This window comes from Jatropha curcas, chromosome 4 (genome assembly GCF_041381405.1).
Source record: "Jatropha curcas cultivar XTBG-Jc1 chromosome 4, XTBG_Jcur_1.0, whole genome shotgun sequence".
Taxonomy (NCBI): domain Eukaryota; kingdom Viridiplantae; phylum Streptophyta; class Magnoliopsida; order Malpighiales; family Euphorbiaceae; genus Jatropha; species Jatropha curcas.
Genome location: NC_143154.1, coordinates 28,976,361 through 28,991,039, shown reverse-complemented (window position 1 = coordinate 28,991,039; position 14,679 = coordinate 28,976,361). Strand labels below are relative to the sequence as shown.

Genomic DNA, 14,679 nt, shown 5'->3' with positions numbered 1-14,679 from the left:
AAATATAATTGAAATTATTTATTTTAAATTATTGAACATTAATATTTGAGAGTTCATGACCGTTGTTGTTGATTTACTTGGTCTCACAAGCCATGAGATCTTAGCCATCGGACCGATTTCGGCTCGAGCCATCTTACAATTTATGTACAATTACTAGGCACCGCGAGTGTATCATCAGAGCACTACTCTCTCTTGTACTCGTCAACAACACAGCTTTTGACAAGCAATACGAGATAAAAGCCAATTGATTTCAATTTAGTGTCAAACACGCGCGTTGGATGGCGACGAAGAGTTGCACCCCGTGAGATGAAAAGCGTTTCCTTCTTTATTACAAGAAAATAGAAAAAAAAAAGTTAAAGAAAGCGACGCCTTTGTCCGGTAATAACACCCTCGTGCCAATAGCATGAGAAAAAGATTTTCCAAAAAGAAAGAGGGGTGGGGGATATGCGGGACCCACTTTTTTATGATCAAAACAAAAGTTGATCTGTCTGCTTCCAATCATCACCCATCCACTCTTGATTTGATGGTTGTCTGTCTTAACTGGCTCCGGCCCTAATTATGTAGCAACAACAGGATATCATGACCCCACTGCTCCTAAATGTTTGATCTTGGCCGTTCGTTTTCAGTGATTTGATTATCATAGTCGTTGGTGTTAAGTTAAAAGGATTGTGATGATGTGGTGATGTTTTCAGGTGCATATAGAAGTGGCCCACTTGGTTAATGATATAGATTCACGGTGATACGCATCTTGGCTTTTGCTTAGATGGGATTTTGAAAGAGGATTGAGTGTAAACACTAATCTACTTGGCATTAGTTTTTGTTTGGTGGGTTGGCAATGTTTTTTTTCCCATTAAGTATAATTTAGCTACATTCCTACTATTCTTCACATGATTAAGGGATTCGCTTTGTGAAAGTATATTATATTTTAGATAAATTTTACATGTAAGATTATAAATTAAAAATATGAAGTTACTGTATCGTTCAGATGTAAAAATACGTAAAAAATAGTTAAAAAGATACATGTAAACTATAGAGCATATGTATGCATTGTGGAATTTATTGACATTTAACAAGAAATGTATTTATTGCTATGAGTTAGTTCGTTATTTAATGGATTGGTACTTACACATTTGAATTTGAAGAAGATAATAATAAAATCAAATCTAGGAATTCAAAAGGTGCATGTTACGCTCTCGTAAAAAGTTGTAGGAAAAGACTTGATGTCAACAATTTATGGTGGGAAAGTAACTTCAAAATTAATGAATTTCTTTTTGACTAGCACTTATGCATGTAAAAAAAAAAAAAAAAAAGGTTGATCTTATTTCATATTAACATCATTAATTCCCTGAATTTAAAAAAAAAATATTCAGCCAGTGTATTTATTCCATGCTCCATATTCATCTAAAGCAAGAAATTATATATGGTCAAAATTGATATGATTTTTTTGCTTTTTTGTTTTTGCATAGTCAACAGTCAACAGAGCAGTTTCTTGACAAACTGTACACACTTTACGGTATACACACAAAAAAATGTAGAAAAGAAACAAACAAAGTAAGTAAAGAAACAGTCTTTGTATTTTGGTATTTATTTACCATTCACCGTGGTTAAAATTTTATATAAAAGAGACAGTAAAAAAGAATCAAAAGGAGACAGACAAGGGCAGAGAAATTGTTATTGGCGCAAGTAAAGAAAAACAAACTAGAGTTAGGTATTATTTTTTGGGGAGGCAAAAGCCATGATTGAGATAATTGGCCTCCTGACACCAAGTCATGATTGATACTTACACACACGCCACTCCCATTTCTCTTTTCTTTCTATATAATCTCCTACGCACCCTTCCCATCCTCTCATAACTCATAACTCACAACTCATCTCTCTCTCTCTCTCTCTCTCTCTCTCTCTAAAAGCCTTTTTCTTTAGACACTTAGAGATAAAGGAGTTCTTGAAAACTATATACGAATTATTAAGCAAGAAGAAGATGATGGTTGAGAAAGAAGATTTGGGTTTGAGTTTAAGTTTGAGTTTTACTCAGAATTATCATTCTTTACAACTTAATCTTGTTCCTAATTCTTCTTCTTCTGGGTTTAATCCTCAAAAACCTTCGTGGAATGAGACTTTTCTTTCTTCAGGTATTTTAGATTTGATTGGCTTCCAGTTTTCGAACTACTCTCTCTATTTTTTCTTCCCTTTTTGTTTCACTTTCTCAAGAAACAAACACAGTGTAAAGGTTTTCCATCTACATGTAAAGAATTTTTCTTTCTTTTCAAACAACTTAAAATAAGCGTTCTTTTTCTCTTCCTTCCTTTTCATGTTAGATCCATCACTCTACTTTTAAAAATTTTTCTTCTTTATCAATCATTTTCAACTCCACTTTTGTTTCTTTAATTTTGTTTTCTTTTGTATTAATTTCAAGAACCGTTTCTCACCGATCTCTTCCTTGCAGATCCAAACTCTGATTCTTGCCGGGCCGACACAAGATCGTTCCTAAGAGGAATCGATGTGAACAGACTGCCATCGACGGCGGATTGTGAGGAGGAAGCCGGCGTCTCTTCCCCAAACAGCACGATATCAAGTGTAAGTGGAAAGAGAAGTGAAAGGGAAGGGAATGGAGACGAACGTGAAATGGAAAGAGATTGCTCTCGTGGAATCAGCGATGAAGAAGATGGTGATACCTCAAGAAAGAAGCTCAGGCTATCTAAAGATCAGTCTGCTATTCTTGAAGAAAGCTTCAAAGAGCATAACACTCTTAATCCAGTAAGTTTTTCTTTTTCTCTTTTTCCTTCTCTTTCTCTGATCTTATAAAAACTCGGTTTTTCATGTTTGGTTGCTTAGAAAATGGATAAAAACGGAGGTTTCTGCGTTTTCTTAGCGACCAAACAGTAAAACAGAGGGTTCTTATCTGGTAGGGGTATTTTGGTAATTGAAACTGACGAGTGTGTGTTTTTAATTTTTTACTATTTACAGAAGCAAAAGATGGCATTGGCTAAGCAGTTGGGGCTAAGACCGAGACAGGTGGAGGTGTGGTTTCAGAACAGAAGGGCAAGGTGAGATATTACTCTATCTTGTTGAGGGTAGTTTCGGTATTTGAAATTTGCTTCGTTACTTACGGGTTGAGCCGTAAAAATCTTCTTTTTTTTTTACAGGACTAAGTTGAAGCAGACAGAGGTTGACTGTGAGTTCTTGAAGAGATGCTGTGAGAATCTAACTGAAGAAAACAGACGGTTGCAAAAAGAAGTTCAGGAACTGAGAGCACTGAAACTTTCCCCACAATTCTACATGCAAATGACCCCACCCACAACTCTCACCATGTGCCCCTCATGTGAGCGTGTTGCGGTCCCACCATCTGCATCATCGACCGTTGATCCACGATCCCATCCGCAGATGGCCCACAATCACCATAGGCCCATTCCCATCAACCCATGGGCCCCAGCTGTTGGTCCCATCACACCAGGACCGTTCGATGCCCTCCGTCCTCGATCGTAATTATCGAACCCCAACTGAGGGTATTTTGGTCATTTGGAAAATGATATATATAAATACATATATACTAAAATGACCCTATCTTAGGAAAGGTAGTAGGAATGTGTACTATATATATTAAGGAGGGGGGGAAGCATGAAAGTACTGTAATAGCTTATCATGCATTTTTCTTGTGTTCAAAGTCCTAAGATATGGCTGTTGTAAGGTGATTTGGTGGGTCTTCATGTTTTGTATTATTGACCCATCAATCTCTTCATGAGGAAGTTAACATAAAATTAGTTTTTAATCTTTTTTTTAGTGCTAATTAACACTAATCCTTCTCCTCCTCCACTCAAAGATGGAAACTTTTGGGAATTTTGGGTAAGGAGAGGAAATTTGGATGTAAAAAAGTGCAATCTCTAATTAACTATTGTAACTAATTTAGTCAAGGAAAGTTGTGCTCTAAACTCTATTATTAATTAATTAGTTTATGATTGTTTGATAAATGTGAATCTCTCCCTTTGTTTCTATGTTTTATATTATACCTAGAAAGTGGGATTTTGTGGGGACAATTATTAGTAGGCTATGTTTAGGGTCTTATAAAGAAAAAAAAATAAGTGTTTAATTTGAAATTACTATATAAATAAGAAAACAGAATCCTAATTTTTTGGGTGGGTTTGAGAATTGCTATAATGATAATGATAACTATGTTTGACAAAATGATCCATTCCTTAATTTCTTGCTTTATGTTTCTTTGTCTACATAGTGGTTTTCAAGTATCCAAACCTCACTCACCACATTAAACCATGTGATAACGGTTATGTGTTTTAATAATGTAGCTGTTTAAGTAGCTTTTTATAAAATATTAAATAATAAACATTATATAAGTTACTTTTTATAAAACGCTATTTTAATTTTTAAAAATGAATTTAAATATTATATTATTAAACGCTATAAAAATAGCGTTTAAAATTTTACTGATCAAAACATTAAAAGTTATTCAACATTAATATAATCTTAAACCGGTAAACTCGTGGTCAAGAAGGAAGAAAAGACTTTTGAAACGACTTCTTGATGTTAGTCGGTGGAAATTTCCATATATTTTCCTTTTGGTTTTTGAAGCTATGGTGTTACTAGGTCAAATTAATTAGTTTCTCTATTGTGATAGATGGATGAATTGTTTTACACTTTAAAATTGGAGGTTCAAAATCAATCTTAAGACGACTTTAAAATAAAATTTTCCGCATAAATTTAATATTTGATTGTAGGTTCAAATTCAATTCTAAGATGACTTTTATAAAAAATTATTCTTTCGACTTAATAAGTCTGAGTAGTTAATCAAACTTGACTTTCTTTAAATCAATGATGTTAAATAGTTTCTTCCAAAGTTGATAATATTATAAAGGGAGTGGTTATTTATGAAATTTCCATGTAAAAAACAGTTGCTCAACCATATATAGATGCAATGATTTCTATACATTGTGGTAGAAATTTCATTGGAGTGACAATGAATTTGTGTTGACTAATTATTTATTTCTATTCATAGAGTCAATAATGATGATTAGGGACTTCCTTTTATAGTGGTGATAATTGGGAACAAATGCAACTTTTGGATTTGACTATCCTAAAAGAAGAGATAAGATTTGTTGGTTGTTGGAAGATTTTGCTTAATTTTAGGTTTTTAGAAATAGGATATTCTTAATGAGAAGAAACTCATGATTCATAAAAAAAAAAAAAAACCAAGATTAGATGTTTACTATCATTACTAACTATTTATTTATGTTGGAAATATTAAAATTTATTCCTAAACTCTTATTTATAAATCAAAAATTTTAAAAATAAAATAAAATAAAATAAAAGCATATCTAAACAAAACATTCTTATTATTTTTTCAATGAAAGAAAATTAATTATATAGGGATATTCATGGACTCTTTGAACTTAAAAAAAGGTCAAAATTTCTAAAAATGTGGCCGGCTCGATGTAATATATATATTTTTTTAAAACAAATTGAAGCATGCGGCTGAATAAATTTATGGAGTAAATTTCAATATTACAATCAAATTAATATTAAATTTAAGTTATTTTTTTTAAAGAAATAGCTTATCCTAAAAATTAAGTAAAGAATTAATTAATATATCTCATAAATGAACATAATATAAAAATCAATTGATTAATTTCTGAAAATTGGAAAAAAAAGGTATATATCCAATAAGTGAATTCAAAATAGTAGAGAATCAAATTTATAAATATGAGATGGTTGTTACCCACAAAATTATGGTATCAGAGTGACAAAAACCTAACTGATTGTGTAGTTAGAAAGACAAAAGTTGGACGATCTTCTTACTGTAGAAGGGTAGACAGACAAGATAAGAAATTTTAAAAGTTTGATAAAACACATACATCTCTTTCTAATTACACTCTTCTGTATAAGTAAACACATATATACATTTATGTCCACAATATTTAATGTTAGAAACGACATACTTATTTCTCTACAGTGGAGAAACAAAGGTGTTAATATAAAATAATTTAATAACTCAGATGTATATTATCTTTTTTTTTTTTTTTTTTTTTTTGGAAAGATGTATGGAATATGGACTTGGGCTTTGAAATGGGATTAGTGCATCATATGATATAAAATATAAAATACTCTTTCTATCCCATTTTCTATTTTATTTGCATGGTTTGACAAAACATGTATCTTAAGGATTTAGTCAATAAAATTTATTTTACCTTTCTTTATCCTTAATAACTCATTAAGATATTAAATGCTCTTCATTCAATGAATTATTATAAAGATTATTATGAAAAAAATAATTATTTATATGCCTAAATTAAAAATTTTATAAATATTTTAGAATATTTTAAAAAAAGAAATAGTAAGTAAATAAAATTTGACGGTGAGGTAAAAAATAGGATTTTACTTGATCTTTGCGACCTTTTCAGTGCGGTAACCACTACACAATGATGGGTCAGGCACAGAAACCCAGAGATGAAGTCGGGCTTTGATTTATTTGCCATTTGCATTTCTTTGACTCTTCTTTTTCACAGAACGCACCAGCTGGGAAAGCCCACCGACGCCAGAGAAATAATTGGCCCATTGACAATTCCAATTCATGGCCTTGCCAGGCTTTTTTTACTAGTGACAAAAGGAATGAGCTGCAGATAACTGAAAAAAAAAAAGGTTCTGCCTAAAGAATAACATTTCAGTCAATCATATACCCAGAAGACAAAAAAAAAAAAAAAAAAAAGAAAAAAGTTTCAGTCAATTAGCCTCCTTTCTTCTCTGCATACTGAATCCTGTGGACTTGGTGCAGTGTACTAATGGAATTTATAGTCATACGATACAGAGATTTAGATATTGGAATAAGCAACAGTTCCATCTAACTTGTTGATTTTTCTTCTGTCTGAAGACATATTTTCTTACAAAATGCTTTTCTTTTTCTTACCATTTAGGGTATCTTACCACCCATGTTTCACCAGTTCAATAAGAAGTTAAATTATCGATTTCACAACTGTGCACTTCAGTCGCTGGACTAAATTATTTTGGCTAAGAATTAAGATTAGAATGGTCACCTTTTATATACTCATTGCCATTTATACTTCATTTGATTCGCATAATGAAATGTAAAATTTTTGTTATTATAATATAAAATATTGACTTCACATCTTGAATATGTGATCACCGTGGTGGGTCCAGTAATCATTTAAACGGCTTTATGACAACTATTGTAGTGCTAGAAGTTCATTCCTCTTGTAATTTGGTTGGATTAGTTATAATGAAATATAAAATTATTGTTATTATAATAAAATGCTTTACATTTCATTACATCTAATGAAACGATAGCTTGAGATAGCATAGACGGAATATGACATTTAAGAAATAATACTACTACTAATAAAAAGACTATAGCATAAAGAAACCATTGTATAGCAAGCAAATTGTTGTGTACTGTGAAATTATCTCCTAACATTATTGACACCAATTTTTTAAAAAAAAAAAAAAACTATATCACCATTTAAATGAGAGAAATTAAGCAAACAAAAGTTTTCTAAAATGATTTTCACCTTGAAGAAGAAGAAGAAGAAGAAGCAGCAGCCTTTCTATTTATTTGTCCACTTGATCTCTTAATAGACTCTATCCTCTGCAGCCTTATTTGCTCTCTAAATTTTGCTATGAATTCATCAGCTTTCTTGTCCACATCAGGTCCTCCATCACTACCAACTTGTTCATTTTTCTTTGAATTTGTCAATCCGAAATCCCTTCCTGCAATTTCCTCTTCCTCTTCGTCTTCATATTCGGTTTCCATGTCATCATCCTCTGATTCCATCACTATTTTCTCCACATATTCTTCTTTTTCTTCTTTTGGGAACTCCTTGAAGCTTGGCTGTGCCATAAATGTCACTCTATCTCGACTCTGCTTTTCTTTCTTTGGTGGTGCTTCATCAAATAGCATTTGTCTACCTTCTCCAAATTTGCCTGTGAAACTTCGCTTCAAGTCTTTCTCTATAAAAACCTGATTAGAATTCTCTTTCATTGACTTCGATTTTCTAATCAGTGGTGGTGGTGGAGGCGGAGGAGGAGGTGACCTGTAAATGCTTTTCTTCCTGACAAAATCCTCTGCACCTTTTGCTTGTGTTTCAGTTGATATATGCGAAAACTTGTTTGGTGTGGCTCTGAAAGATTCTTCCATGGAAGGAGGCAGAGTATACAGCGGAGGATTATCAGTTTCTTCTCCGTCTTCTTTTCCTTTGATTTCCATTCTTCCAGATCTTGTTCTCCATGGAATTGGAGAAGGAAGCACTACGTTATCTTTCAATTTCTCTTCAAAATCTTGATAAGCTTTAACTGAATTAGTCGAAAATCTTTTAGAACCCAAATTTGAGGTAGACCTACTAATAGAAGCAGAAAAACCAGAAGAAGAAGAGGAATCTTTACCATTTTCGTCTCTATCTACATCTAAAACCCGCGATTTTAAGCTTCTAACAGGTAATAAAAGTGGTTTTTCTTTTTCACTAATTCTTGAATTAGTAGCAACTCTCTGTTTCTGCTCTTTATCAAGAACAGAGTGCTCTGTTTCTACAACAACAACGGGTTCATTCCTGCAATACTGATTATTCCATGTTTGGACAGTGCTGACTCCATCAGACCGGGAAGGAGTATCTGTTTCATCGTCAAAAACCGATGAAACTTGAAGGAATTTTGAAACATAGGATTGAGCATTGTCAAATTTTGTGTTAGAGTTGTTACTATTGCTGTCTTTTTCTGTTTCGTCATTTCTTCGGCTAAAAAGACCATAAGAGACGGCTATACCAACAAAAATGAGTTGGAGAAATTCCCATCCTCTAGTATTGAGGGTGTGGTTAATAAACTCAGGAGCTTGAGAAGGGAAAAGTGGAAGAATGACTAAAAAGATAGTGACTAAAAGAGCTTTGTAGAGGAAATGAGAATAGAACTTATTTGGGTTGTTATTAATTGTTTGGTATTTGGTGTAGTTGTAGTTTGTATCTGCCATTGAAGAAGAAAGAAGGTTTTTTGGGTTATTGTTTGTAGGTATTAAAGAGAATAAAAACAAGAGAAAGAAGAAGATGATGAAGAGAAGACTTAAGGATTAAGAAAAAGTGGAGAGAGAGAGTGAAGAGAAAAGTTTTGGGAAGGTGTGAGCAAATTTGAAGCTTTGCATAAGATTCAGCTTTGGAGGATGCTTTATTCTATGTCTCAAATCAAATTTTTATTTAGTGGATGATGGCATTTTGTTGAATGTTGACTCATAGTGTATGCCTTCGGTTCTTTAATTGGGAGTATTGTGGGGAATATATGTAATGTGGGGGGCAAATAGGTTGCGTGGATGGTGTTATAAGAGGATTCTTCTTTTGGAGTGAGTACGCTAGCTTTGTTTGTGGATGTCATAGAAAATACCCAAAATATATATCATATAGTATTGTTGAAGGGAATTGCTTTTCTTTATCCTTTCTCTTCACCAATCTTGAATACCTAAAATTTTGAAGATGATGTTTGATGCTCTTAAAGCCTACGCAGTGAGTCGGACAGATATACTTCATGCTGTAAAAGCATCCATTTAAAAAAAAAAAAAAAAATCAAGAGGAGAACAGAACATAAAGAAAGTCTCTCCTACTCATTTCTGCATCATCAAGGATGCAAGACTTTGACAATTCTTCTAATTTATCCATAAAGAAAGTTTCATGTTTGTCTTTATTTCTTTTTTAATTTTGGTATTTTCGAGTATCCTGCAGTCTTATAAGATATGAAACTCATTTCAGATATGAGACTGATCTTATTTTAGAATTTGTGGGTTTCTTTCTTTATAAGTGTTTTTTTATGGATTAAACTCCTGACTGTATAAAGATTATTCATTAAACTAACATGTATCTGACCACTATCTATGAATATAAATTTCTTATTTCTTTTTGATTCGTGAGATAAATTTCTATTTCTTAATTAATGTTAACGTATTTGCCCCTCTCTCTCATTTTTTTTCATTCTCATTTCATTAATTCACAATTTTCTCTTAATTTGCCTTTTTTTTAACTACTTTTATAGAAATATTATGTTTCTTAGTAAATAAAAATAAAAATTTTCATTATTAAAAATTAAATACAAATGCATAGAAAATTTGCTTAATTATAAACTTTTTTATCATTTATTAGATGAAAGCACTTATCTTTCTAAGAATTAAATTCCACAACTTGTTCCTTCCATTGAATAATCAATATATTAATTAATTATGGTATCTTTCTAATAAAAAATTGTGAGGAATGTCTCTTCCCCTCTTTATCTTCTTTTGTGTTTTATGCCCTAACTGGATTAGAAATAAATTAAGCATGATTAACATTTTCCTTTGCCCACAAACACAGAGAAAGAATTTCTCCACTTGAAAAACAAACATGGGTGATTCTTTTCCCAGGCAAATAGCATATATAAGTCTTATTTGGAATATTGGAATATTAGAAATGGTGGCAATATACATAGCTGATGGTTCTTAGAATATTCTATAAAGCCCTTCAAGCTATTTTTATTTTGTTATGGGAATAGCATCATGCAATAGTTTATTTTCTTTTGATATTAAAAATTTTGTAATAGGAGTATCTCTTTTTTTATGCAAATTTTTAACAAAATAAATAGAGATAAACAATTTATTATAATCGTTTTTATAGATTGATGGCTGATTATGCTAAGTAAATATTTATCTGTAAAAGAAATTTGACAAAATTTTAATTAAACCCATAAAATTTAAATCATAATATTATATTATTACATAAGTAACTAAGCATTTCATCATCAAAATTTTTCATACAAGAACTATCCATTGCCATACCTATAATTGAGTAACAAAACATCTATATTCTTATTTTTCTGAACACCAACCTTATTTTTTCTTTTTAAAAGTGACATGATTAATATTTATAATGGGAAGCTTAAGGAAGAAATAAGCAAAATGGAAATTAAGGTTGATAATTAAGTAATTAAGGTATCATTCTTTTTTTTACAAAATTGTGGCCGAAAGCTTATGTAGATAGGAAAGATAATCAGAAAATGGATCAGATTCCATGCTTTCAATGTTTTTAATTGCCAAGGAAGCATTTGGACTGCCCTACTTCTCATCCTAGCATCTCCTTATGAAAGGGCACTTATGTTGTTTGAAAAGTCTCCACATATTCAAAGAGAAATCTTTACTTAAGAACAAAATTTTTCTCTAAGTATAAAATAACAAAATGGAATTGTTCTTTCACATTCATGTCCTTAATTGAAAGGGGGAACCGGGGAAGAATAACAGTTGTTACAGAAAATGTTCCATGTTGAATAAATATAAAATATATTGAAGGCCTTGTATGATATTTCGAACTTACTAGATCCTGTCATGAAAATCCAAGTCTGGCCCGATATTAAAATCCAACCCGAATCAATTTGTTGGGCCTGGAAAATTTTGCAGGCTAAAATCTTTGGGATCCCAGGCCCGTGCACAGGTCCAATGACGAGTGCCACTTTCTCGGTGTTATCCCTTGCAACAATTTGTCATCGTGATGACTTCGGTCAGATCCGTTTGAGTTCGTGTCTGGTGACTCGGAATCGGACTCGTTTTTTTTTTTTTTTTTTTTTTTTTTTTTTTTTTTTCTGCCCTTTTCTTCAACAGCCAAGGTCATTATTTCCAGGTATCGCCCGTTTCCCTTGTTTAGGATTCCATCAAACTATTCTTTTGTCCCCTTGAATCCAAAGCCCATAAATCATCATAAACCCATGTCCATCTCTTCTCTCTCTCGGTTTGTCTCGCTCTCAATCACGCCCCAAACCTCCAAATTCTCCATGTCACATTTCACCACTTCCTTGTCAGATGCACTCTACACTCACCTCCAAAAGAATCCTAACAACACTGAGAGAGCTCTGAATTCGATCAAACCTAAATTGGACTCCATTTGCGTCAATGAGGTATTGGACAAATGCTCCCTTGACAGCTACTTTCAAATTGGTCTTCGGTTTTTTATCTGGGCTGGTTACCAGTCAAATTACAGGCATAGTTCTTTTATGTATAGTAGAGCTTGTCAGTTGTTTAAGATTAAGCAAAACCCACAAGTCGTTTTGAATTTAATTGAGGCTTATAGGGCGGAGAAGTGTGTGGTTAGTGTTAAGACATTTAAGATCGTTTTGAATTTGTGTAAAGAGGGTAGGCTTGCTAATGAGGCATTGTTAGTGTTGAGGAAAATGCCAGAATTTGATCTACGTGCAGATACTAATGTTTATAACATTGTTATTAGGTTGTTTTGTGATAAGGGTAATATGGATATGGCTCAAAAATTGATGGAAGAGATGGGTTTGATTGATCTTTATCCAGATATGGTTACATATATATCAATGATTAAAGGGTTTAGTGATGTAGGCCGATTGGATGAGGCTAGTAGGTTGTTTAAATTAATGAGAGGACATGGTTGCTTGCCTAATGTAGTAGCATATTCGACCCTTCTTGATGGAATTCTTAGGTTTGGGACTGTGGAGAGGGCATTGGAGTTGTTAGAGGAGATGGAGAAGGATGGAGGGGATTGTAGTCCCAACCTTCTCACCTACACTTCTGTGATTCAGAATTTATGTGAGAAGGGTGGATCACTTGATGCATTTGCAATTTTGGATAGAATGGAGGCTTTTGGTTGTGCTCCAAATCGAGTTACAGTTAGTACTTTTATAAAAGGTCTTTGTATGGATGGTCATGTTGAGGAGGCCTATAAGTTAATTGATAGAGTTGTGGTGGGAGGTAGTGTTTCATATGGTGATTGCTGTAGTTCTCTTGTTGTGTGTTTAATACGAATTAAGAAAGTTGAGGAGGCAGAGAAGCTCTTTAGGAGGATTCTAGTTAGTGGAGCCAGACCTGATGGTCTGGCAAGTAGCTTTATGATTAGGGAGCTTTGTTTGGAGAACCGGGTGCTTGATGGGTATTGCTTATATGATGAGATTGAGAAGATAGGATGCTTGTCTAGCATTGATTCTGATATTTATTCTGTTCTTTTAGTTGGGCTTTGTCAACAAAGCCATTCAATGGAAGCTGCAAAGCTTGCGAGGTCAATGCTTGAAAAAGGAATTCGTCTAAAACCTCCTTATGTTAACAAAATAGCTGACCACCTGAAGAAATTTGGAGACATGGAGCTATTTACAAGATTGTCTAGTATTGGAAGGTAATGCTGAAAAAAAGACAACTTTATTTTCATTGGAGACCCTTGTATGGCATGTCAGAGCCGGATCTTCGATATATAATCATCGACTTTCTAGTGTAAAGGAATCTGTAAGATGAAGGGCATTACTTTTAGGAAACATCAATTGTACCCCTTATTTTTATTCATTCAAACTGTGGAACATGGGAAGTAACTTTGCAAATCACCAGTCCATGTTTGCTCAAGCGGATTCCAGAGTAGTTTAGTTCCAGAAGAAAAGGAGTCCTATTGTATGAGCCTTTTTTGTAACACAGTTCTCTCCCAGCAGGTATGTGTTTCTTGTTAGATACATTGGCTTTAGCTTAAACCCAAAGCACTAGACAGGAAAAAGCAAACTAACTTGAACTTTTCAAAAGTAGTATTTTCATTTTCATATTTTTGGGTGGGAGTGGGGGGCAAGTGCCTCTGTTGCTCCTGTTGTGGATCTGTCGTTGATTTGAACATTTTTTTCTATAGTGTATGGTAGCTTATTCTCTTTAGTGTTCCTTATGGAGCAGCATTATGCTCTTAAACTTGCTTGTTTCCTTCATATTCTTTCCTCTAACTTGTGGGGTAATAACTTCTCCATCAGTCAATGCGGCTGTTTATGATGGTGTTCTGCTGTAATGTCCATCCATCTATTTGGAGATATATAAACATTCATAGATCTTTAACTTATGTATTAGACCCCAGATGTTGGCTACATAAAGCGGAAGTTGCTCCATTTAATGAGATTTGCTATCTGCAATAGCTTGAAGAGTAAACCTTGTCTAAAATTTTTTGAATATTTAGTAGTGTTATTTTCCACAGTGGTAGTTCAATCACATAATAAATGGTATTGTCATTTGACTAAAGTGAACCTGTTTTTGTTTTCCAGATGAACTTTAGCCAGTTTGCTGAGATATAAGACTGTTTTTGCCTTCTTTACCTATAGTATGATTGAATGTCAAGTCTTCTCTCTGCTACAGTCCAGTGAGTAGCAGCTTGTAGCCATTTCTCATCTAGTTGCTAGGATCAAGTAAATATGAATCAGTTCTTGGGCAGCAGGAGTTCAACAATGGTTGGCCTTCTAGGTACATAATTGAACCATTGAGACTCCTTATGTACAACCGTGAACCATTTATGATTCATCATCAGCTTTGGATTTTATCATATGCTTAAAAAAGATGAGTGAAAGTTGGTGAACCAAAAATTCCTGTTGGAAAGCACAAAGTTGTTCAGAGAATTGTAGTTGGGGATGTGCAATTTGAATAAAAACAGTTTATATTTCTTGTTTTCATATATATTTCTCAGGCACAAATTAATACATTGTCTATCGTTTGGGCAGCAGGAGAAATTCCTTTTTTTTCCGCACATATCAATTTTGACTTGGTTTTCTGCTTAATAAATTGTTAGGTTTTATTCTGGTGAGTCTTATGAATCATTCAACCAATGCATTCAATGCCGAGTGAGACCTTTCTAATATGTGGGTTTAACGCTCAAAATTGACTTTGATATATAGAGAGACATTTTTAAATAATTT

The 14,679-nt window shown here is 33.1% G+C and overlaps 3 protein-coding genes across 3 annotated transcripts; 2 read left to right on the top strand and 1 right to left on the bottom strand.

Annotated features, from left to right (window-relative positions):
* The first annotated feature begins 1,845 nt into the window (after positions 1 to 1,845).
* Positions 1,846 to 3,724, top strand: LOC105632304 (homeobox-leucine zipper protein HAT4). Its single transcript, XM_012214651.4, has 4 exons — positions 1,846 to 2,129; positions 2,444 to 2,754; positions 2,965 to 3,044; positions 3,144 to 3,724. The coding sequence occupies exons 1-4, from the start codon at positions 1,979 to 1,981 to the stop codon at positions 3,481 to 3,483; spliced, it is 882 nt and encodes a 293-aa protein (XP_012070041.1). The 5' UTR covers positions 1,846 to 1,978; the 3' UTR covers positions 3,484 to 3,724.
* Positions 3,725 to 7,345: 3,621 nt separating this feature from the next.
* On the bottom strand, positions 7,346 to 9,412 carry LOC105632305 (hydroxyproline-rich glycoprotein family protein). Its single transcript, XM_012214652.4, has 2 exons — positions 8,401 to 9,412; positions 7,346 to 8,310 (listed from the first exon to the last, which is right to left on the bottom strand). Exons 1-2 carry the CDS (start codon positions 8,975 to 8,977, stop codon positions 7,526 to 7,528), a joined length of 1,362 nt encoding a protein of 453 aa, XP_012070042.1. The 5' UTR covers positions 8,978 to 9,412; the 3' UTR covers positions 7,346 to 7,525.
* A 2,144-nt stretch (positions 9,413 to 11,556) lies between these two features.
* Positions 11,557 to 14,438, top strand: LOC105632307 (Tetratricopeptide repeat (TPR)-like superfamily protein). The gene is made up of 2 exons (XM_020678626.3): positions 11,557 to 13,446; positions 14,035 to 14,438. Exon 1 carries the CDS (start codon positions 11,719 to 11,721, stop codon positions 13,144 to 13,146), a length of 1,428 nt encoding a protein of 475 aa, XP_020534285.1. The 5' UTR covers positions 11,557 to 11,718; the 3' UTR covers positions 13,147 to 13,446; positions 14,035 to 14,438.
* The last annotated feature ends 241 nt before the right edge of the window (positions 14,439 to 14,679 follow it).

Bases quoted from the DNA above. Each gene is read 5' to 3' on its own strand.
- LOC105632305 (XM_012214652.4), bottom strand. From the start codon at position 8,977: ATGGCAGATACAAACTACAACTACACCAAATACCAAACAATTAATAAC. The intron at 8,311-8,400 runs GTAAAGATTCCT...CGACTAATTCAG, and splicing joins TGTAGATAGAGACGAAAATG to TTAAAGCTTATCAAGATTTT.
- LOC105632304 (XM_012214651.4), top strand. From the start codon at position 1,979: ATGATGGTTGAGAAAGAAGATTTGGGTTTGAGTTTAAGTTTGAGTTTT. The intron at 2,130-2,443 runs GTATTTTAGATT...TCTTCCTTGCAG, and splicing joins TGAGACTTTTCTTTCTTCAG to ATCCAAACTCTGATTCTTGC. The intron at 3,045-3,143 runs GTGAGATATTAC...TTTTTTTTACAG, and splicing joins TTTCAGAACAGAAGGGCAAG to GACTAAGTTGAAGCAGACAG.
- LOC105632307 (XM_020678626.3), top strand. From the start codon at position 11,719: ATGTCCATCTCTTCTCTCTCTCGGTTTGTCTCGCTCTCAATCACGCCC.